The sequence below is a fragment of the Micrasema longulum genome, unplaced genomic scaffold (assembly GCF_059751315.1).
Source record: "Micrasema longulum isolate JH-2025_06_02 unplaced genomic scaffold, ASM5975131v1 h1tg000609l, whole genome shotgun sequence".
Lineage (NCBI taxonomy): Eukaryota > Metazoa > Arthropoda > Insecta > Trichoptera > Brachycentridae > Micrasema > Micrasema longulum.
In genome coordinates, this window is record NW_028277805.1 from 74086 (window position 1) to 100055 (window position 25970).

Consider the following 25970-nt stretch of genomic DNA (forward strand, 5'->3'; position numbering starts at 1 on the left):
TACTGGTTTCGAGACGCACCCGTTCCTTTTGGAGGTCTTTTACTAGGTTGACACATATTTTGGGATTCATTCACTTATTTTATTCTCATTTCTAGTGTTAAAATTATTAACATTTTTGTTTAAAACTGTTTTAAACAAAAAGTATTATTAAGTAGCACGGAAAGTTATGCAAAGTCACAAAAACTTGTTTTGTATTTTTGTAGATGTTGGACATGGTCCAACCTGCAGAGAGAGACAAAGTGTCCCTCAGTGACCTGAAGAGATGCAAGATGACCCCGATATTCTTCGATACATTCTTCAACTTAGAGAAATACCTTGATCATGAACAGAGGGATCCATTTGCCTCCCAACGTGATCATGATGCTGAAGGAAGAGAGGTATGTGGTTTTATTACTGACATTTGTTGATGGAACTGCCTTTTGACATTTTATTTATTTATTTAATTGAATGTACAATACAGCGCAAGTGCCAATAAAACTGTACATATATGATCAGTATTTACAAAAACATGTTTAAAAAGAGCAAAAATGGGTTATTTAAATGTCAATTGTCTTTTGTATCCTGATGATGCCGTGCTTCTTGCTAACAACAAAGGGCAACTGCAATTCTTGGTAACGATGTATGGGAGGGAAGCCATTTGCTGATGAATGTCGATAAATCAAATGGTTTTTGAAAGAAATCAAGGAATGACTAAATGTGAAATCACTGTGAATGGAGTTATACTAAAACAAGTAGAGGAATTTGTGTATCTGGGAAGTATGTTTACTAGGGATGAAACGACTGAGAAAGATATTGAAAGGAGAGTGAGCAAAATTAGCAGTTCTTATTAGTAGCATATATATTTTTTTTAATTTGTAATTTTAATGCCCGAAAAAATGGTCATAGCATTGGCAACGCCCCTGATACGTCACGATTCATGTTAATTTTCAACTTTGTTCTTAGTCGTTAAAATTTTTACAGAAAACTGCCACGAATCTTGATGTCTCAATAATCAATGCCAAACATGTCTAGGCTGTTCGGTTTGACGTAAAAGTTTGTCCTAAGACCTGCAAACTATTGTTGATTGCCTTTTTTGATGGATTTTTAATAATTTGTCATCTCATTTTAGCTCTCTGAGTGGGACCGATTCGCAGCCGAAGAGTATGAACTACTCGTGGCTGAGGAAGGTGGTAGTGATGCTCAAGAACAAGTGTAAGTATATACAACTAACTCTAGTCCGACATTATTTGAAGCTGTTCATCTTTTATTGCGTAAGCTGAATAACAGTGAATAAACCCATTGGTAATAAACACACAACTGTCTTCAATATCTCAATTTTTGTGAAATATAGACACAAGCTTGGACCAGTGTTTTCTACGGTTCCCGGCTAGGTCGACCTGATTAAAAGTTATGCATAACTCGTTGAAAATGGCTCCCAAAATTCAAGTATTTGTGTAAAAAAACAGAAGAATGAAAATGATTCTTTATTTAAAAGACTATTTTTAAAATAATGCATAATTCAGAATGTCTATTCAAATTTTTGTGCAGACGTACTAAAAAAAAAGTTCCTCACTTCATATCGATGCTGGAAAAAAAAATACCAAGCGACATGTATCAACTTTACAGAAGAGCCGATTGAAGCATTTTTTTTTTAATTAATAAAAAAAATCGTATTTTAAATTTTCATTTAAATTATGTAGGAATCACGCCAAAATAAAACATATGTATGCGATTTTTTTATTTAAAAAAAAAAAATTCAATTAGCTTTTCTGTAAAGTTGCTACATGTCGCTTGGTAACTTTTTCTTTTCCAGCGTCGATATTATAATCCACAATGTGTTAAAATTACCCATGGCTTTCTTTCACTTTAAAATCAGCTGTGAGATTTTAATATCATCCATCAAAAATATTTTTTACTCTAGTCACATATATTTTTGCTAGTTCATTTTGACCATACATTAAATTTATTTGCAATTTGAAAAATATATGATTTGCATCGTTTTATGACTGTTTTTTATATTGTAATTATATCATCTTATTAATATATTAGACATACATATTATGTATGTTATCTCTACATTGTTATATTAAAATAAAATATGTTTTTGTTTTATAATATGGTAGAATTGGCTCTGCACTATTTAGCCATTTTACTGGAACAAAAATTATGAATATGTATATTTTTTAACATGTAAAATAATAGTTTAAGTTACATGTTTTTTTTTTTTTATTGACATCAGAATTCAAACAATAAGCTGTTAGTTATTTTGCTTATCAAGCAAAAAGTTTAAAAAAAAATTATTTGCAATATATAATCACCTTTTCAAAACGTTTGTCGATACTCAATCGAACCTTTAAAGTTTTAGCATTTATTTTATTTATCACTGATAGTTTTGGCTGTTTTGTTTTGAAACATTAATATTATAAAAAAATGTTGAGATGACGTATCCACAATCCACAAACGTTTTGATCCATCTTGTTCATACGTAGAATAAATTCTGTGGCATTTAGGCAAGGAGGTAAATGTCACTTAAATAGATAAAATGAGCTATGTACGCAGTTGCACTCTATAAGGTCTTCGGAAAGTTGGGTCAAGAGATTATTTCAATAATCAAATTGGTTAATGACGCATAATTCGAAGGTACTATATGGTACAGTACATGTTACTTGTATTAAAATTGCCTTTAACAACATGAAAAAAGCAATTATGAGAAAATACACTATACGACTTGTACCGCTTAACGTATTTAATTGTCAAGTTAACCTTTAAATTTAGAGTTTATTCTAAGATAGCACCCGAAACGAAACTTTTAATGAATCCCCTGCAACGATTAGCCAGCAGCGACATGTATTTCTTTCCCTAAATACCGCAGAATTGTACACTTCATCCGACCTTTTCAAAATTCAGATGATCCATTTCATCGTTTACTAATTCACCGATGAAATTCTCAATTCAGTTATTTTCCGCTCCCAGTAGTCGGCAACTGTTCCGTGCCTACGAGGTTATGAAGTGCAAAAACAAATTCATGGAAGTATGTCGAAGGAATACCATGAACTGATTTTTTACTATGAACAAAGTCCAATAGTGTTAAGTCCAATGTCTAACTTGTGCTATATCTGAGCGTTTGTGTTGTGCTACCAGGGACTATGGATGTTTTTAAGAGATTTAAAGTAAGTGAGATCATCTGTGATAGTTTGCATCGATTTGGTGGTTTTTCTGACTTGCCGTATCTATATATCGTCACTGTGAATCCATCCGAAAAGTCCAGTCGACATAAATAATTATTTTACATCAACGCTTTTCATTCCTGTGAACCTATCGTTGGCCTCATTTTTTCATGCAAGTTTTATGATGAATATATACATTTTTGTTTCTTATTGAATTTCTACGTTCTAATCCTACTGAATTTGCCGAAACTCAATAGCTGAGATAAAAAATATAATTTAAACTGCCACGTTTTGTTGGAAAATCTTTTAGGACTTTTCGCATATCTCAGAAAAGTAGGCTGGGATTAAAATGGTTAATTAAAATCAATAACTACATATCAAAAATCTTTTTTATGGTTATAACAGTATTACCTACCGCATATGGGTAGTTGTCGACTTACGACTCTTCGACTTTACAACCACAATCTGCACTCAGTTGACCGCCTGCGAGTGTGGCAATAATGGTCCGAGCTTTTTTAAGCTCGTTCGAGATGTCTACAAAAGAAAAAATAACAATGTTACAACCCGCAGAAAGGGTATTGAAAATAAAAACATAGCTTAATCCGATAAACGAAAGCGGTAATAATACACAAGTAGTGATCATAACAAGAAGATAGAAAATAAAACAATCTCATAGAATAATGACTGACGACCAGACCTACTTATGACCTGTTTATTGGAACCGACTGTGGTTGTAATTCGACGACTACCTGTATTTAAAATGGTCTGTAAAATCGAACAATGGTGAACATATTTCCTTGTATAAAAATCAATTCGGGATTTCCAAAAAATTTTTTTGTTCTTACATCAAAATACTTAAAACCACCGCAACAAAGATTATTCATTATCACTCTCATGTATTAAGCGCCTAGTAGGTAATTTGACGAGCAATGTATGAAATTCCAATAATAAATAGTATAATTGTATCGTAATATTACTATTACGCATCGTTAAATAATATTATTTTTCAATTTTAATTTTTATACGGTGTTATTTTGAAACCACGTGTAAGAACGTCCAGTGTAAATCATAAAATGTTTTTTTGTCTCAAATAGAAAGTTGTCGAAGTTGACTTGAGCGGTGATGGGTTCGCACTTGCGATATTATAGTTGAATGTTTGTTTTCTAAGTGACCGTAGCTTCGATTACTTAGTGATCTAGTGTAGTGCCCTATACGAGAGGCTTGTGTGTTGTACGGACTCTAAGTGCCATGAAAATCACATCCTTTCACAGTCACAGTCCATACATATTTCTATCTAGCCTGATTTTATTATTATTCTATCATTTTTTTTCACTGTTTAATTTGTTCTGAATCTCAACTGAATTCCGCATGGTTTATTAAAATTATTATTAATTTTTCTTTAACCCGAAAAGATATACACACAATAGCCATGTATCCGTCTCCCTAACTGTCATTACATTATAAATATATTTCGCAATCTTTTAAAGAAAAAAATACTCGATTGCGTACAGAATTATTCTGTGTCCGGACGGATAAAGAATACAGTTCTGAGTGTGAAAAAGAACCAGAACCCTGGACTAGCATCTTTCACTCGATGGCTCTCTCGGGTAAAAATCCTGGTAAAGAAAATCGAATGGAGATAAGTCCGCCGGCATTCGTTGGCGTGTTCGCCTACCATTTTTGAGATCCTGGGTTCGATTCCTGGCGGGGTGAACGTGAAATATTTATTCTAAAGGTGGTCTATACTGCAATATTTCAATGTACCTGGACTGGCACCTGAAGCGTAAGGCTGATCACCTTATTTTCCATGTAACAAAAATTATCTAGATGCGCTGTAATTGGAGTTCCAATGCAGTGCTCTATGCACATCTAGGTGCAGATAGGTAAATGATGATGTGTACGGAATTTGATACCTATTAAAAAAAAAAAAAAAAAAAAAAACCCAATTAACTTTACAAATCTTTAAAAATTGTATTTTCATAACATTTCATTCTCAATTTGTTAAATGTATTGTAATAACTTTATAACAGTCATTTATAAGCAAAATATGGTCAAAAAACATATTTCCATATGCCATGTTTCATGACCAAATCAGGCACCACCATTTTGTAGGAGAATGATGTGTTTGGTAAACCCACATATAGTTTATTTTGTCCCATTCCCTGCACCACTTCTGTTTGCATAGGCAGTAATTTGTTTTTATTTTATTTGATTTTATTAGGAAGGAGGAGACTACAGGCTTTGCCAGGGTAAGATTGTGACAGAGAGATTGCCTGCTAACAATCATTCATTTCCCATATCACCCTTAGTGCAACCCACTTGTCGAATTTCACAGACATTTTACATGAACACCTACATACATATTCAATGATTCCATAACTTTACAAACAGATTATTTCAATAAATTAGGATTGAAAATGCTATTGATTTTTTACTGTACTCAAAATATCTGATGTTGTTTAAGAAAACATTCACAGATGCACATGAAGCAGAAAAATATTCACAGATACACATCAAGTAGTAAAATATTCACAGATACACATCAAGTAGTAAAATATTCACATATACACATCAATCAGTAAAACATTCACAGATACACATCAATCAGTAAAACATTCACATCAAGCAAATTTTGAAAAAACATGACCCAAAGATAGAATTTCATTATTTATAATTTCAAAAAGTTACTTTTATCGTAATTTGTTGTTTTTTATTCAATGACACCCAAATTTAAAATTTATCTATTTAAAATATTTATTTCACAATCATTCGGCTTATCAAAAACAGTGTTGTTAAAATAATAGCACTTAAATAGATTATGCTGAAATTTAATAAGTGGGTTTCACTTAAATAAACATCATTATCCAAAAAGTCAGCTTTTCTTAAAAGAGAGCTTAAAAATTTGCAAACATTAATGTTAAATTTTCAAACGCAATCCTATGGCCCGAGTTGTATATAAAATATGCATGTGAATTTAGATTTTTCCCATTGCGTTCTATTATATTTGCTGTTGGGTTTATACCAAAATAAACTATGGAAAAACACAACACTAGTCTAGTCAATCTTTTAGGTTAATAAGTAGTGACCGACCAATGTTTTGGTTTCGGTTTTGGCCAAAAATTGTCCGAAACTTCGGCTCAGGCGAAACCTGCGGCCGGGATGTGTCGGATTACATTCGGCTGTACTCAGGTGTATTTTGGAAATGGATTCTACCCCACATCAATAAACTAATAAATATAACTTCACAAAAATTTATAGATCGAAGAATTGAAGAAATATAGATTTTTAAACATAGACAGAATGGTGAATGTTACACAGTGTGTAAAGTAGCTACTTTATCCAGTCAATGGCAGGTCTTCCTAAATTTCCATATTCCTCCTCTAAAATAAAGGTAGCTAATTTCCATATTCCTGCCTGCTAAAATATACCATATGTATTAAAATCTCATCGAAAATTGAGAAACTAAAATATTTTTGTTGAAGTTATTTTATTTATAGAAGTTTCAAGTAATACTAAATTTGGTCAGTGAGAAACAGAAAATTGGACCTAAAAATGTTTTCTTACCGGCGGTCAAAATTAGAGCATTTAATTATTCATTGGAGTTTCTCAAAAACGTACGAAAAAGTTCTTTGAATTACATCACAAGTTCTTCAGAATCAACCGATGAGAGGATGTTGTGATAGATTTCCGGTTTCCGGGAAGCCGACTACTCATCAATCAGCAGAACTCTCCGACCAGAACTTGTGACATCACAGGTCGAGTAATTACAAAACATAAAAAAATCATAGCGCTGATAATACGATGTATAAAAATAAAAAATATCATTTCTTAGCAGTCTATTGACAAATAAAAAAAATGAAAACACTCTGAACTTCCTCATTGTCGTGTAAATTATATTTTATTCTAACGGTTTGGTTGATGATGGATGGTTTTTTGCAGGAGTTAAAATCACGCATCATTCAAAAATTAATATTACAGATCGGTAGTCAGATGGCAAAAAGGACCATCTGTAATTGAGGACCGTTTTCACAAAGCGAAATATCTACAAAAAGTAAAATTGTCAGACGATTTTTTCACATTAAAAAAATACAATTTTAAAGAGATTTTACACCCTTACTCGTATACTGGAAATCAATAATAAAAAATAACTGGAACTATTTGTTTAAAAAATCCAAATTTTCACAAAAACTATATATCTACGTATTTTGTGAAAGGAATGTATAGAAAAGATGATTGTGTGAGGAATATAACATATATGTTGACTTTTACATGAAATCATTATTAACTGTTTTTTGTTATATTTTAAATGCCTACATATACCTTTGTATAGGTATGTTACTTCTGAAATATTTTCATATTATTACACAATTAAATAATAATACAATCCAATTCGACTCGCTGCAACTTCCCACATATATCGATTTGTCAAAATTTTATTTCATTAATCGTTCGAAGAATCGATTTCCGTCAAAAAACACTTTTCCCTTTTTTGTAGACTTTTCGCTTTGTGAAAACGGTCCTCAATTTTCAAAAATGTTCGGGAGAGCTGAAATACAACTCAATTTCAAGACACAAACTAAAATATTTTAGTGTTACTTTTTGATAATTAATTACCATTTTAAAACCAGTTCTTGCCGAAATTGATTCTAACCTACAAAATTGTCTGTTTTAATCTGACCGAGTTTAATCACAATTTTGTATGTTGAAATTCAAGGGGGGACTTCCATCGATCAAGGTCTCCTCGCAACTTCATCCAAGACACCTTGCGAGTTAGGCAAACGTAACTTCTGTAATTTTTTTGGTTTTTTAGTAATACACATAAAAAAAAAAACAAAAATGATGAGCTCTGTAAGAAGGTTGGTGATGAGGAAAAAAATGGTAAAGAGAGATTTTTATAGTATAGTTGACCAATTGGAAATTTACTTACGATAATAACATAACCTTATTAAAAGGTACATAAATTAATTAATTATGTACCTTTTCATTATTTAGCGCTATGATTTTTTATAGTTTTTTAATTTTTAATAAGTTTACTTCTGTGAGTTCTGTTGATTGGTAAGTTGGCAAATCTATCACAACTCTCTCTTATTGGTTGGTTCTTAAGAAGTTGTGGCGTAATTCAAAATAGTTCATTTTGATTGATTTTTTTTATACATGTTAGGGATTCTTGGCCTTACAATTAAATGCTCTAATTTTCACCGCGCATAAGATAACATTTTTTATATTCAATTTCCCGTAGTACTGAACTTCCTCATTTTGTGTGATGAAAATTTGTTGATTTTACGAACGTCGTACAAGAGGACACGCCAAAAATTACATCCGATATCCATGCGTGCCGGAGCATAAGACGCAGTGTAAAATTGTAATAATGTAACTCAATTTTGGCCACAGTGGCACATCAGTCACTTAGTCTTCTCACCGTCAATATGGATTATGCCTGATGGTGATTGATCCTGACTTCGGTATAGTTAGAAATTACGATGAATCATCACAAGCATTATCGCTCGCTTCCTTGCTATCCTTGCTTTCACGAATCACATTTCTATGATAAAACCCATTCAGAAGTTTCCCTCATCTCCTTGTCCCGGATCAGTGATCATCTCTCGTCCTTCCGGAGTGTTATGAGACTGCCCTTCATTATGTTTGCGTAAAGCTTTTCCGAATGAAGAATTAACTTTGTGAAATATATGTCCGTTTTTGCTTGAAATTGTCATTACTACTAAGCCTGGAGAAAGTTTGCATTTTGAAGCTTCTGTTTGTATCCGCAGCTTGTGTTTGAATGAAATTTTATCGAACTATAACTCCAAAAGTTTTTCGGTATTTCTATGTGAATTGTCCCCTTTAAAAAAAATGTAATACCTATTTTTGCATTTATTTTATATCTGCACCCCACTAAAAATGTTTTTTTAAATCATTTCATCTAATTTGCAATGCTATACATTTATTTATATGGAACTAATTTGCAGAACTTTGTTTTTTTTAAATTTAAATAAATTATTTCAATTAAAAAAAATAAATTAATATTATAAAAATTTTAACGTAATAGTCAACTTACCAGATTATATGACGCATTATAGCCTTTTTTTTATTTAAGACAGTTTAGAGGTTCGCATGTTGGTTCGATAGTTTTTTTTTTAAAAACAAATATAATTTTATTCCGGTTATTGGGCCAAAATTGTTATAGAACTTCTTCCATGCTGTATATAAACGTGACGTGAATTGTTTCAGCTCGTACGATGAGACAGACGACGACTGCCTGTCCCCGAATCTGGATGAAATCCTCTCCACTGAGGTGATAGAAGAGGCGAGCATCATGTGCGTCGGCTCCCCGGTGCGGAAGGTACTCCGAGCTCCCAAACAGCTGGACTCGCAAGACGTCACCGGCGGCTATGTCAACCTAACCTCACTCTACAAATCATCCCCTCTGGAGAAAGCCGTCCTATCCAAGCCCGGGGATCCGTACTACAAGAACGGTTTCTTAGATCGACAGCCCCAATCTCCTCTAAGCCCTTCCAAGTCGCTGAGCCTGAACTCCATGTCCAAAATGGCAAACGACGGTAACAATAGCTTCTTATACAGTCATCTTCTTTCCCCGCAGCGAAAATTATCTCCGGAAAAGGAGAACGGTCGCGGAGACGCGCTGTACGCCGATCTTCTAAACGAAGCGAGCTCCGGGCCTAGGAGTCCGGACTTTGGGAATAAGTATTCCAATCTCGGCGATAGTGCTCATAACCGTCTCGCCTTCACAAGCGGGATCAACAAAATATCGGACAATTACGAGAAAGCCATCAGCGGCCACATACCTCCCAAGGAAATCTCGGCCATGAATCGAATCGGAATATTTAGCAAAGACTCCCTGAAATCGCCAAAGAAACCGAAAGCTTCGAGTTACAAAGACGAAGATGACGAAGACTACGCCAGGGATAGTGACGAATGTTCTACTTAAATGAAATACTAATTGTGTTTAGTTATAATGTGGACAAATTTTAAAACTTTCGGCAAAGGAATTAATTATAGCGTTGACGCAACACAGAAAATTGTACTACGCCCGTCATGTTTGGCCTATTACTTCTAGGCCTAAAGAAAACAACCTCAATTCAGAATGATATGAGATTCAAAGCTTATGAGAGAACACCAGAAACTGATTAAGTTTATTAGAAGGAGAGTGTTAATATAGACTAGTGTAATTATAAGACTTTTCAATGATATAAATAGTGATAGGTAGATATCACATCTTCTCATGCCATAGTAAAATGTTTAATAATGTCTTTTGTAATCGCTTTTTGTAGATAATTTAAGGTAACCTGTAAGGAGATGTGGAAAGGTGTGTAGAGTGATACATTACAAGCCATTTGTACAATGTCTTATAAGTTAGGTCTATTTAGTGTATAGTGTAGGAGTTTTAAATAATGTTTCACATAGTGAATATGTGGTTTTTATGCAAATTAAATTTAACAAAAATCAAACACTGAATACGCACATATAGAGAAAAAGTGACAAGGAAAACATTTCATTATAATATAATGCAGCTAGATTGAAATACAACATTTTTATCATATTACTACAATCTTCCACCAAAGAATTTCACCATGTACCTATTTTAATAATAACTCTTGTTTTCCTGTCATATCCGTTCATATATTGTGTTTACTGTTAAATCATCGGCTCTTATATTGATATTGTACTTTTTTGTCATTTTCCAAAACGGGCTAAGAGGCTCAAGTACATTGGTAATTTATAAACAGAACACTCGGGCTTGAGAAAAATAATAATTTTGATTATTGTAATCGCACCAGGATTCGACCCGGAATTCCGGTGCATAAAGCGAGTGTCATAGCTATCTGATATCAGCTATGTCCGGCAAAGTAATCTACCTGTTTTGAAACATCCAACAGTGATCGTAATTTATATTTTATTTTATTGTAAGAAAGAACACGGTTTGCCACTTTGTTTTAAAAGTTATGTCATCCAAATATGTGGCTTGTTTTTAAAGTAAAAACTTTTACTGTAAAAATCCGCGACGGCTTACTTTAAAATGCCAACTGAACAAACACCGCATGCAGCAGTGATGGAGTCGCCATTTTTCAAATAAGTTTCAATAACAAACGCTCGATGCTCAAACTAAAATGGCAAATGTTTCGGAAGTCAAAATGATACCTAAGCTTCGACCGTAGCCAACAGCGCCTCCACGAAGCCAATTTCTAAATAGCTTTATCATTTTTTGGCCTATTTGTGATATTCAGATTAACAAAATGGGTGTATCGATGATAATTGTATTGAAAATGAGTATACTTTGATGCCCAATCTACAAAAAATTTAGAGATTATGGGTATCTCTTTTTACTAACATATTATGTGAAGAATCTATTTGCTGACATTTGTATAAATGTTTTCAAATGACATAAAGTGTGTAACAAATGGCTGACTTATTAGAAAATAACCAGTGTAGCGATGGATCAAAGGAATAAATCAAAATGTATCATGAATTTATTAAAAAATTTGTAAAATGTTTAAAAAAAAATCTTCCAGACAATATTGATTATTTAACAGGGTTTTTTTCGCTTGAAATTTTAACAAGTATCAAATCATCTTTGCTTCAATTTTTGTAATATTTCTCTTACCAGAAACATTTTTTTTCAAACATTTCTCTAAATACTAAATAGTAACAAATAACTTTTAAATGTTGAATAATAGAGAACATATTTTCTATAGCCTTTTTGTCAAGTATTAAGAATGTTTGTATGCATTTTGAAGTAACAGAGGAACTTAATAAAACTACCTACTTTTTAATATATGAATAATGTTGCACTTGTTAAGAAAATTAGCTTTAAATCAATTCTACCTTAAGAATTAGTTTCTCAGTCAGTTGAATCTTATTCTAACAATAACATTACCAAAAATGTACTTATAAGCGATCAATAACTCTTTGGTATCAGAATAAAAGTTCTAAGGTTAAGTTTTGGCCAAGTATAGTATCTATGAAGTAACTACATACCATATTTTAGGTCATTGAAGCAAAGATAGCAAACTTTTTATTTTGTTTTTTTTATTCTATACAAAGATTTTATTTTGTTAAGCTACCTATTTATTATACTTAACATTTCAAGGTACAGTGGAACCTCTATATTTGTCATTAATCTGTTCCTGGGGTCTAATAAATATAGAATATGACTAATATGGAAACATTTTTCACATAAGAAATAATTTTAATTCAATGAATCTGTTTCCAACTCCTAAAAATGATACAAAAATGTTGTTGAAACTTGAACTTTATTGTACTAAATAGATATGCCTAATGGTAGAAGTGAAGAAAAAGAGTTGCTATCAATTTAAACAAAACAGCCAATGTAATTCAAATTTTGATCATGGAGTCGCAGCATCAGTGGGGTAGACAACGATCACGGCAAATACTAACGAATACGGGAAAAAAACTGTCATCAAAATGTGACAATTATCGAAAATGGGGGTTGTTGGTTGTTGAGGATCGTTTTTTCAAACCACATTATATTTCGCCCCACATGGCGATTTGGCTTTTTAAAAATATAATTTAAAGCCAGTATCGAGACGCATCGATTACCTGAAAAAAAAACTCACCAAAACACGCTAAAACCCGGCCTTAAAATATTTCAAAGTCTTATCATTTTTTTAAAACACAATATTGTATCACGTATCCCCAATTTCAATAATTTATATTGGGCGCTAAAGATTATTCATTAAGTTACCTTCGGGCTTAGTTGTAAGGTATAATTTTTTAAAACAAAGATTGTTCTCGTGATTTAACGCGAAACATAAAAAACCCCTTCCTAAAAAAATACAATTTAAGGGAATGTCGAGTTTTGAGAAAACGGTCCTTAAATAATTACATCAAATAAAACATGGCCACAAAAATCAAGTTAAGCACTCTGAATCGGTAGGCATAGTAAAAACCTTGTAATCTTAAAATAATCTATAACTTAAGAACTTTTACATTGTGACCACAGAATTGTCTTATATTATAATGCTATCTTCTCTTCTTATGGATTTATCTTGAGTGAATTTACTAATTCAAATTCAATGAACCTACCCTGTATTCAATACAAAGCCAATATTATTCAAACTTTTTCAAGTTGAGTAATTAATTATCATAATTAGCAATTAGTTGAGTAATTGAATTAATTAGTTTAGTAACCAACTAAACTTAAAGATGTTTGAATTGTGTTGGTTTTAACATTGGATCAACAATATAAAATTTATTTTAAATTACGATTGGAAAAGTAACAACTTAAATCTATTTTATTATCCAGTTGGATCTGGACATTCCAAATTTGTGGATTAAAGTATCACTTGTCTTTTATTTATATAATAAATTACAATGAACTTCCATTAAGAATTTTCACTTACAAGCTTAAAACTTGAATCCATGTCTACGATTAGCCCTTGAAAATTCTTCGCTTACGTAAATCTTAAAGTTGTTTTGATTCCAAATATTTTTGAATGTTAACCCATGTTTCAATTGATTGGTCCCGAATTAAAAAACACAAGTGCACGGGAAAATTTATTTTAATTGTTTTGCGTGTCCAGTATATATGTCACCGCCGAATTGTATGGCTAGGCTGTTCATTAATTGCCGGCATTCAATTGAATGGCTAGGCTGTTTGTTGAATAAATTAAGATAGCTCAAAATTCAACGTGTTGGCTGGTTGAAAGCTAGCCCTTTGGAAATGGCCGAACCAAAAGCCGCCGGGTTAGGTTAGGATAGGTTGGGTTAAGTTTATTAATAAAAAAAACTTTATTTTATTAACTTATTAAGTTAAGTTAAAAAACTTTTGTTTAATTATCAGACTTAACCCAACCTATCCTTACCTAACCCAACTTCATATAACAAAATAAATTTAAAATGAAAACAATTATTATTGTTGTGTTAAAATTAAAGAGGGTAAGTGACGTTCAGCCCTTTAATTAAACGTCGCTTTCAACATTTTGGCTAAGTGTCTGTTACCCATTCAATTGAATGCCGGCATTTAATGAACACCCTTGCTGATCAATTGAGTGCCTGATTTAACTATTTGGCGGCAACATACATATTACAAATTCTCATGCCATGATACGTGTCAGTTTGAAAAATAATAAAGTCTTAAATCTACATAATAATTGTCACCATTCTTAAAATACTGTAAAGATGACATTAGAAATATGCACATATATGTATTTACATATTTATGGTCTATTAAACAGTTTCACTAGATTCTAAGCCCTTCAAACTCTGTTTAGATAGTATTGTGTCGAATAAATTAATGTTCCCAAATAACCGGTAAGCAATAAATGATATTGTGATTTTTCAACTGATATTCTTTACTCTTAAATATCACAAGTATTGTAACTTCAAAAATACTAAATTACTCTATGTATTTAATCAAATTAGCTTTTCAGTATTAACGTAAGTGTAACTCATAATCGTAATATAATGTATACATATTATTAATCAGAAGTTACCATTTCCTTACACTTATTGCCTAAATTATAACATCGGTTATAATCAGTAATCTTTAATAAAACAATTTAGCAGTTAATGGAGCGAACGATCAAATATTTTTGTTAACGGAAGAAACATATATTTTTGGCAGTACATACTCACTAAATAGTCTTAGATATCGATAGCTTTCGTAAACAAATTTTTCGTACTAAAAACTAGTCGCTGTAGATTTTGCAACAAACGATGTCAATTCTAATAAGTAAAACAAGTAGGTACGGACATTTTTATATGAAGCTATTTTTTGCAAGCTTTTTGCAATCATCGAGAAATAATTTACTGTTTTTTTTTCTTGTCCGGATTCTGTATTTTCTAGCTTTGTAGTAACTCACGAAAGCTTTACAATTAATGCGTAATGAATCACGTTTGCCAATATACATATACCGCCTTATAAGATACATAAAGTAGTTTGAGAACTCAGAAATCATCGTTATATTTTTGTCATTCGTCCTTTCAAAAGTGATTTGTATAATTAAATAAAAGATTGTTCCAAAATTTCTTACAAGTTGTAATTTTCTGTATTAAGCAATTTCTTATCCTCGAGTTCAATTATTTTTCTCCGCAAAAATATTAAATTCTTTCTGTAACAGTAAGTTATTCCATCTAACTTCATCAATTGAAGTAATAGTTAATCAAAATGATTCAATTAATTTTATTTCTATATTATCTTCCTTTTGGGCACATAATCTTTATGTTCATTGAGAGAAATGTAAATATTTTGTAATTTAACATGATTGAAATTTAGCAAATCCAATGTCATTTTAATAGGCAGTAGAGTGAAAATGTGATTTATTGGAAAATTTCTACAATGACCACAGAATTAAATCTTTATCGTTATCTGTTTTAACTAGAGGTGAATTTTTGACAGCAAAATGCCAGAGTTTCACTTTCTGTGGGGTACAATATTATTCAAATTAGGTATTATTAGTTATTAAAAATATATTGCAAAAAGTGTATGACATAATCTTTAATCTCCTTAAGAATGTTTTATTTTAAATACTAACCAAACCATATAATTATTCCTCGTAACATTTGAGGTTGTAAAATAAAGAGTTAACCTAACCTATAAATACGTTACTCCGAGTAACTTGAGTCGTGTTTTAGCAAAATTCAATGCTCACTAGTAAAGAGTGTCTGAATCGTTGGTTTGTTTTTGATCAAATTAATCAAACCGAATCTCGGGAGTGTAAATAATGATAACATTGGTCGAATAAGGGTTATTAATCTAATGTTACGTAGTTTGTGAACTAAATGTCCTATGTTCAGTTTTTTTAATTGTATAAATTCCTTTTGTGTTTCAAAGGTTTATAAATTTAAAAATGTAAAAATTAAAATTTAGAAAAAATGTAAACGTTTCGATTGAATTCTACTCATTTGGTTTTCGTGATCTTTAAGATGGAAGCTTCCGTTGTTTTTTCCAATATATTAAAACATATATAAATGAATACTTCCTGATTATGAAGAGGAATTTGCCCAGGTCGATTTTCATAGGAAGTTTTTAACACGTTCACGGTTATGCCGGCTATATAAGAGAATATAAGAGAAGATAATCCCGAAGTACATAGTGTGCACTTCGTTGGATTGAGAATAAGAGGGAAGTGAATTCTTCACTGATTTGGAATAAATTGATTAGACATGATCAATTCGCCCAAATGATGACAGAACTTTTTAAAAAACCTTGAAATTTTACGCCGGCTATAGCAGTCAAAATCGTGTCTCTCATTTAGGAATTGACAGCCATAGCTGTAGCCTATAGCCTATAGCCTGTAGGCTGTAGCCTATAGCCTATAGCCTGTAGACTATAGCCTACCTGAAACTGACGTAATAATATAGTAGGAGATATTGCGTCCCTGTTAAGTCAAATAAGATTAACTGCGGTCCAATCGGAAGTGAAATGTGTCCATGAGTGGATCCTATGAGAAAAAAGTATCCGTGAACGTGTTAATCATAAACAATTATATTTTATTCCACATGCCGAAAAATCTATTTGTTTATATCAAAAAAACTTATTTGTAATTAAAGACTCTAAAGCTGATTTATTTATTTAATTTTTTGATATACGAAAAAAGATATTCCTTTTCAAAATTTCAACTATTGCTAATGAGGAAATAACCGGGCCTGTCTTCCTCTCAATTGTAAAATCTTAATTTGTCAAATTTGTGATTTTTCCCCGAAATTGACCCTTTTTAAAATGTTTATTTAGTACCACCAATTTGTTAGTATAAAGTTCTGTATTATTATATAATCAAATACGTATTATAGTATAGTTTCGTTATGAACATAGATCGGAACGACACAAGTATTTAATTGTCTAAACTGTGTTCTATGGAAGGTAAGGTATGACCGAACCTGTGACTTACGTAGCATTGTATCGATGGAGTATCCGAACATGATGTGCCCTTAATAAAGTATTGCCGTGTCTGTATTATCATGTGAATGTAGTTATCGGTGTGTCAGTGTGCGTGTGTTTTATACAATTAGTCTTTAGCTATCAAATATTATAAATCAAAGGGTAAAACAGTTAGTAACGTTAAATTTACATCTAATATGTATTCAATCATTTGCACATGTTCATAAAAAGCTTAATAATCACCTGTGTATCATAATGTTCTTAACCTTTAAGAGTGTTAAAATTCATGTAAATTATTTATTGAATTTTTGACATTTTGTCTTTGCCATGTTTTCTAAATGTCAAAAAAACTTTATTATTGCTGCATACCTCGGTGAAATTTAAATTTTACATCTAGCAAATACTTCAGTGTAATATTTTTAAATATGGAGAACACCACACTATGTTTTAATTATTCCAAACATTACAATCTAATTTTACCACTAAATATCTTAATTTGAAAATACTTATGAAATTAATTTTACATAATATATTGGGTCTTTCTTTTTAAATGCATTATATTAGGAAGACAATTGATAACCAATATAATATATATTAGTTACAATTGTCACGCATTGCATGTGTTTATTAATCCTCGCACTCCTGATCTTTGAATACACCCTCGATAGGGTTTATGTTAGTGGCAATGCATGCACACTAATGCAGAAATAACCAATCATTTATTCTAATTTAAAAAGAAATTGTCACTAATTATATATATTTCGTATGTATATGGTATCTTTAACTGTCTCCTGCAATGTAATGCATTTAAACTTAAACATCTTGTGTATAATCAAGAATTCGTATAAGTTATATTCATTCAAAATTATGTCCCACGAAACTAAAAAATAATTTAAATAAATATTTTATACAGTTGATCATTATTTCACATCAAATGATTTAAAATCTCAATAATTTGCAATGTTTAATTTTTGTGAATAAGCCAACATTCTATTCTTGTGAATGAGGGTCAGTGCCAAACAAGCTGCTGACATCACTGTGACCCGTGTAGATGTATTAATAGGTCCCCATAAATTGACTCTCGCCCTCTAATCCTAAATCTTTGGAAAGCCGGGCTACCGAATGTAGGGCGAGTTGCTCTCACTTCTATTGCTAAATCTCCTCCTCTAAGCTCAAGTCCTTAAAGTAACTGGCTATTAGGTAGGGGGCGAACGCTCTCACATCCTCAAGTTTGACGGTCCACTGAGATTTAAAGCATCACATTCACACGATATGTGTAAAGGTGTTTCATCATCTCCACTACAGAACCTACCATCTAGAAGATTTACAAAGATTCATTCTAGCAAGGTGTTTATTAAATCTGCAGTGCCCTGTAAAGGCTCTAGGGATAATCCTCACTTGTAACCCAACATTAGTAATTAATCTTTCGCTTCGAGTTTAATCCGTCATGTGCTAGAAAATCAAGTATGTAGATTCACCGTTGGCTTATTTATTATAAACATTTATTGCAAATGTATTTTATAAGTCAGTATTACTCTTGGAAATTTGAAATAAAAGACTTAGTTTTCGATTTTAAAATTTTTGACAATCGTTTCTTATAATTATTGGAAATATTGTGTTTTACAAGATTGCAACTTTTTCAAAAAAATCATATTATAACTAATCAATTGTAGCTTTAAAATTCTTCAACCGAATTTGAGTCACGGTGCAAATATGCGATCATATGATTGACAAATCAAACCCCCTACTCCCATATTCCTATTCTCAAATATCCGACAGTCAGAAACTCTTGAAATTAAGTCGCCTAGCATTATTTTTTTAATGTTTGAGAAATCAATCTGGGAATTTATTGCATTATCAATCAAAACATTTCTACTTTCAACATTTTATGCTTTTATGAATATAAAAAAAATAACTAAAATCTAGATGTCGTTGAACCTAAAAAACTTGATTTTATTTTTATTCATTAAAAATAATATACTACATTGCGGCAGCTATATAAATCTTATTTTACTCATGTCTAGTTAACCTTTAAATTTTAGAATTCATTTCTCAATCACTAATTTAATAGATTTAAATAAGTGAAAAATTACATAAACTAAAATTTCAAATATATTATAATATCTTTGATTTCATATTATTATTTATTTTTTTTAATTCACACACAAAAATAGTTTCAAGTGGAACAGTACGTCAATAAGAGGCACTATTGCTTTTAGAAAAACTATCATCATCGAATCCTTATCTGCACCCAATGGTGCATAGGACACTGCATTAATGAAAGAAATGCAGCGTATCTCGTCAAAGGTCAGTCTTACGCTTCAGGTACCACTCCAGGACAGTGAAATATTGCAGTGTAAGATCATCTTACAAACAAATATTTCATCGATCCTGCCAGGAATCAAACCCAAGGCCTCGAGCATGGTAGGCGAACATGCCAATCACTGCACTACGAGGCGTACTTTTCTCCACCTGATATAGAGAGTAGTCGTCGAGTAGAAAACACTCGTTCAGGGTCCTTCTTTAAATATTACTGAAGTTTTATTGAAAATTTTAATTATTTAAATATGCTTTCTCAAAGTTGACGTATATACATAAACACTTTTTAACTGAAAATTTATTTACATAACAAAAAAAAATAACCATTTCTGGAATACACTTTTTCTAGACAATTTGAGAAAGGAGTTTGTTTAAAAATCAAGATTAGTAAATGTTTTTATTTTTATTTCTTCTCGTCTAGTTTGTATTTATAGTTATGTTATTTTGTAATACCTCAACTGTCACTTATGAAAATGTCTGACACTCGGTAATCTCTACTGACTACTGACTGCTGACTGCTGAGTAATGTTATCAACAAATCTAGTCGACGAGTGCTAATACTAATTTTTACCTTGACTTGATTTATCTGTTAAGTTTTTTTATAACTGCAAAAATATAATCTTTATTAATTCGTAAAACATTATTGTTAACATTAAAACTTGTATATTAATTTGTCTAATTTTATCTTTTTTCATGGCTATAACCAAAGACGTGTGGTAAACTTGAAATATAATCTTTAACAATTTTCCTTATATTTTGAGTTTATAAATTTAATATTAGTATTAAATAGCATGTGGCTTTGAAACTCGGACGTTGCAAATAAAAGCTCACATCTCATCTAATTTTAAACATCTTTTTGACTCAAACATCTCTCTAATTGATATTTTAAAAATAATATCACTCGAATAATATACTTATTTTGAATAATTTATATATTTTTTTTTTTACTCACTGTTGTACACTGCAAGTTTATAAATAAACTTTTGCTAGTGAGCTTAGAATGATTTAATTAGATAATCAACATTCAATTACATAATACAGTAACAATTTTCATTATGAAACTGTCTTCCTTATTTACACTGACTTGATAAGTTATTGCATCACATTACCACTGTGTCAAATAATATTTGCAAATTGTATATTTATAAAGCTTATTTTATTTATTAAAAAAAACAAAATGCTTCAGGTAAATTCTTAGTAGTATATTTATCGTATTATTTGTTGTAAAAATAGTATTTTAGATTTGTAGTTATATATAAATATTTAAATGTTTTGTCCCAGTAAAATTTGTGGTAGAAAAACTATTTGCATTTGTCACACATTTTTTTTTACTTTAAAAAATCTCTGGAGGTTTAATACTCTATTGTACCATATTACAATTAAATTCGAATGTGAATTTAACAGTGCAAAATCATTTATAGCTTGACATACAAATTTTAGTAAGTAAATTTCTAAATATGCATGGATTTGCATTAAGGAAGACGATTAGCCAAATGTAATCATAACAATACATATTTGATAACTTGTGTTGTGCGTACCGATAAAGTGTCATTTTGTTTTGAATAATTTGTAAGAAGTTTGAGCTTATTTTCAAAGTAAATACTATCACACTTGTAGCAAATATTGAGTATTTTGTATTATTGTCGAATATTAAAGTATAGAAAGAAATGTTTTGTACAAATGTTTGGTTATCTTAAGACATTATAGTTCAGATTGTTTATTACCATTTAGATTTTATAAAGTAATTATATTTATTTGTAATATTTGTTATAATTATATAATATTACTTTTTACAAATTATTATGTAATGATTATTTCCTCTTTGTTTTGTATTGTACTACGGAGGGAATGTAAAGGGAAATTTACTAACCTGAATAATTTCACAGGTGAACTTTAGTTTACAATTATCTTATTAATCTGGAAATATACCATTATTCCCAAACTATCTTGTTATTTATTTCTGATTAATAATTAACTCCCCTCTTCTGGAATAGACATCTTTATCTTCCCAACCTATCCCGATTAATAAAATGATTCCTCTACAGTCCGTATTCCCGTTCAGTCGCATCACTCCATTTTTTACATTGGCTTGAATACAAATTCTGTCAACTTATGTATACAAGTCACTGCACAACGCTGCTTCGGAATATCTAAAAGAACTATGCATTCCAGATGAACTAGCTGATAGACGCCTTATGCTTAGGTCAGCTACAGCAATAGCAATGGTCATTATTCCTGTACGCAACCAGCACACTCAATTCAGTTAAGGCGCGTTTTCAGTTGCAGACCCTCTGATATGGAATGCTCTCCCGTAAGAGTGAAGTGATGACAACATAAATTGTTTTACTGAAAAGTTTAGATTAGATTTTTATTTAAGAAAATGGCATTATGTATATAAGTTATCCAAAATAGTAATTTGTCGGAGGACCGATGCTGGAAACATGTGGTATAAATGCTATCATTATTCACTTGATTTCAAGCATTTTAAATCCACTATCCACTGTAGCTTTATTTTATTCATATTTTTAATCATGTAATAATAAATAGACAGGCGCCGTGGGTTAGACGGCTATCTGTGAAACTGGCGTCGCGGGTTCAACTCCCGCCAGTTGCAAGAGAAAAATCCAAGAAAGATTTTTTTCTCAATTGGTCTGGGTGTTGTGGTGTATTTTTCATTACCTCCTTCCATATCCCCTCTATCCCACCTGCTGACAAGCCTCAAAATAGAGACTTGACAGGTTATTCCCTAAAAAAAAGTATTATAATAACAAAGTAAGTAAAATAAAGATATAAATGTAGTGTAAAAATTCAAAAGGGTGTTATATTTAATGCCAAAAAGGTAATTATTATTTATACAATGAGGAAGTACAGTGCAGTGAGAAATTTGATAAAATAATGTTTTATAGAGTGCGGTAAGGTAAAAATTAGAGCATTTAATTGTATGGCCAAGTTTCTCGAAAAGGAAGAAAAAATTATTTTTATAAAAATAAACTGCTTTGATCATCGTCACAATCAACAACAAGTGTTGTGATACATTTCTGGTTCCCGGGAAGCCAACCTACCAATCAGAATAACTTGCCGTAGAAAACTTGTGACGTCACTGGCGGAGTGGAGTAATTTCAAAATCGCAAAACTTAAATAAATCATATCAGTGATAATAGGAGACATAAAAAGTAGTTTTTTTTAATTGGCTTAGTTTGATAGTCTATTAACAAAAACCACTGAACCTTCTCATTTTAAATCCGTTTTACAGGTTGTGGTCCCGTGGCTGGGTTAATTATAAGAACGCAAATATTTTTTTTTTTTTATGTAAAAAAAATATACATATATATATATATATATATATAATGCATATAAAAACAATCTCTAACAACCAAAGTAAAAACATTAAAATATACATAATCCTAAAAATCAATGCAATTTCTTCGAAGAGATTTCCCAGTGAGGAATATATTATAAATTAAATTAAATCTTATACACTAAATCACGAGGGCAACTAGGTAACTTCAAAATTATCAGGTGTGAGTCACCCACTAAAAACACATTTTTTAATGCTACAAATAAACAAGGATGTATTAAAATCATCATAATATAATATGCTTTGAATGAATCGTGACATTTGTAGCATTCATGGAGCATTTGTAGCACTCGAAAATTATGATTTCGAAGCTACCTAGCCATAATTTTCCCAGGAAATAGTAATGCAACAACAATAATTCATTTAATTATGTATCTTATTAAATTTTAACCTCATTTCATCATAGCATCTAAATGTTCAAATGGCTTTAAATAGCAAAGGCAGTTGAGGAAAATTCCAGTTTACCTATTAGTAAACACAATAGGTTGATGACAGTGCTGTCATTATAATGCTATAGTGTTTTGACTAGGTGAATCTAGTATTTTTTTGTAAATTCTGGTCTGAAAATGATTTATCTAATTATTTGTCTTTTACTGCTCATTTTTTTCTAGCTGACCGACAGTTTATTTGATTCAGAGATAATGTAGAACTATTACTAGTTCAGATCTGCCACTTAGTACTACGGCGCCGTAACAACTAATTGACGTTTAGGTATAATAACACATTCCTATTGGTCAAATTTTGTATTCGCGCTATTTCACGTTGGCGCTTATATCCGTCGAAAAAAAAATCCGCGGGAAATTCAAAACTTTCCCTAAAAGTTTTTACAGCTCATAGCTTGATCATGAGTAATAGTTAAAAATCAGAAGTATTCACTTTTTTTCCAAATTGTTACTTTTACCACGGATTTTTAATTATTACTACTGATCAAACTACAAGTTTATATTATGAAGGAATTAAAGCTTCTCTATCATTAATGATTCTGCATTTCGAAAATAATGAGTTTTGGGAATTGATTGCCAACCCATAAAATTTAATAAAAAATCTTAGATTCCTTTTTTGTGATTTAAAAGTGAATTCACCACATTTAACAACAAACTTTTATAAAGCAAACTTGCCCTAACACTGATCATTAATGGTAAAGAGGCTTTGAAGACAGAGGAGATGAAAAAAAAGACACTTTATATGGAACATGATTTTTTTAATAATTTAGTTTACGTTGTTAACTTTGATTCAGTGTTAAGTTGGATAAAAAAACGCCAACATGGAACACATACTTAAACATGACAATTTTTATTTTAAGTTCTGGAAAGAAAAACATGCCAATTGAACGCTTCAATACATATATGGATATATTTAAGTTGATATAATACAGATTTATGCAACAAAAAAAGATAACATTGGAATACAATACTTTCTGAAGAGCTAAACTTATTTGAATTCTATATATATATATACTTATATAACATGTTTATAGTTTTAATGTATATATTTTAGTCTTTATTCAGAATAAAACATTACATTTAAATTAAATTTGATACAACTTTAAAACGCATAAAAGAAAAATAATGTGTCGTGGTTCAGATTAGGGCTTCCAACCCTGCAGCTGATTTTCAATCTAGGTTTTTTTGCAGAATGAAAAAAATTCAATCCAGTGAAATCCTCGTATTAGCGGGATCCTGCATGTTTTAATGCATAGCTTAAAGTTCCATTTACAGGAGTACAATATAAAAGATATGAAAATGTTGTCTAATAAACAGCATCAACCACAAAAGACAATATTCTGGGACAATACAATAATTCCACTTGGATCCTTGGAAAGAACAATGTTGTATTGTTCACTTGTAAACGGTTGTTATATTTTGTATTTAGTGTATTGTATTATCGAGACATAATCGCAAAAATATTGTAACCAACAAAAACAATATTTTTAAGGAGAACACTAGACTTATTCCTATCAATGAACAAGGAATACACTTTGAGAATCAATCTCTCGACTATTTATTTTATTGATACCATAATAATATCTTGTTAAAAGATATATGACTGTTGACAGATGTGGATAAAAATCTATATCAACCAATACCGTGGGATCTTGCTCCAAGTGGGATCAGAAAATCAATAGGGATCCTAGTATAACGGAATGTGCACATACTCCCAGTTCAGAATACATCAACTTTATATAATACAAAAAATTTCAAAATAATTAGCCCCTTTTCACATCAAAATTTCTTTCTGGAAGTTATGATTACAGAAAAATTTAAAAATGCTAGAATAGCTCTTATCTCAGAATATAATTGCAACAGCTTAATGCTACTTATTAAAATAATATCTACTTATTGCACATTAAAAGCAAAAATGTCATATTTTGTGTACTGAACAAATAAAGTGAAGTCCATATTTAAAAGAAATACTGTATGTTAGCTAAAAAAAGACATAACATATTTAATTTGCAATAATGATGTGAACAATAAAGGTCCATATTTAAAAGAAATACTGTATTTTAGCTATACAAATACATAACATATTCATTTTGCAACAATAAATAAATAAATAGGTCAATAAGAATTGTTTATTTAAAAATATGTGATAAAAACCATCTGTATTTATATGCAAGAGTAAATAAATAACAGTTACTTAAATACAAATTAATGATTTTAAAATACAAATTAATGATTTTAAAATACAAATTAATGATTAATATTTTTTGCTTTTTACAACAGCCAATTTTTGTAAAACATTTAGATTCGAATCAAGTAAAATTACTTCTAAAATTACTTACATTCTAAATAGAATCATATTTTCCTGACAATATTTTATTTATTTCCTGTGTCTAATTGAATAGTTGTAATTTAAAAATCAGCTTTACAAATTTTACTTTTATTACATTTATAACCACTCAAAATTTAAATTTTCCTCTATTATATACTGCAAGTTTTTATGGATATTTGATTGAATAAGATTATTTGGATTATTTAAATACCCATTAATAATTTCAATCCACCTTGTAAATAAATTCAGAAGGCTATTATATGCTAATTTTAAATAATAACCAGTTCTCTCTCTCAACAATACATATTTGTGATGAATTGAAGCTTCTGACTGAGTAAGGGATTGTTTGCAGGCCTCACAAATATTGTCACTTAACAATCTACGACAAATCCAACCAGCAAAATATCCATGGGCTCCAACTTTACTTCTCTCCTGTTGAGAGCGTAAAATAGATACATCATGCACAGTAATGCTATTGCATTCTGCTATTAACAAACTAGATAATGACATCCTAGAT

General features: G+C 30.8%; 1 protein-coding gene and 1 long non-coding RNA gene across 2 annotated transcripts in view; one reads left to right on the forward strand and one right to left on the reverse strand.

Moving 5' to 3' along the window:
- Window positions 1–15974, forward strand: part of LOC148280173 (serine/threonine-protein phosphatase 2A regulatory subunit B'' subunit beta-like) — a 39958-nt gene extending 23984 nt beyond the window's left edge. Inside the window, exons 9-11 of the mRNA XM_088228809.1 lie at window positions 204–377; window positions 1109–1191; window positions 9375–15974. Of these exons, the coding sequence (XP_088084935.1) occupies window positions 204–377; window positions 1109–1191; window positions 9375–10092 (975 nt within the window). The 3' untranslated portion in view covers window positions 10093–15974. The remainder of the gene's footprint in view (window positions 1–203; window positions 378–1108; window positions 1192–9374) is intronic.
- LOC148280174 (uncharacterized) lies at window positions 3004–7983 on the reverse strand. Its single transcript, XR_015822677.1, has 2 exons — window positions 7662–7983; window positions 3004–7017 (listed from the first exon to the last, which is right to left on the reverse strand). It is a non-coding gene; the product is annotated as an uncharacterized LOC148280174 (long non-coding RNA).
- Window positions 15975–25970: the final 9996 nt, after the last annotated feature.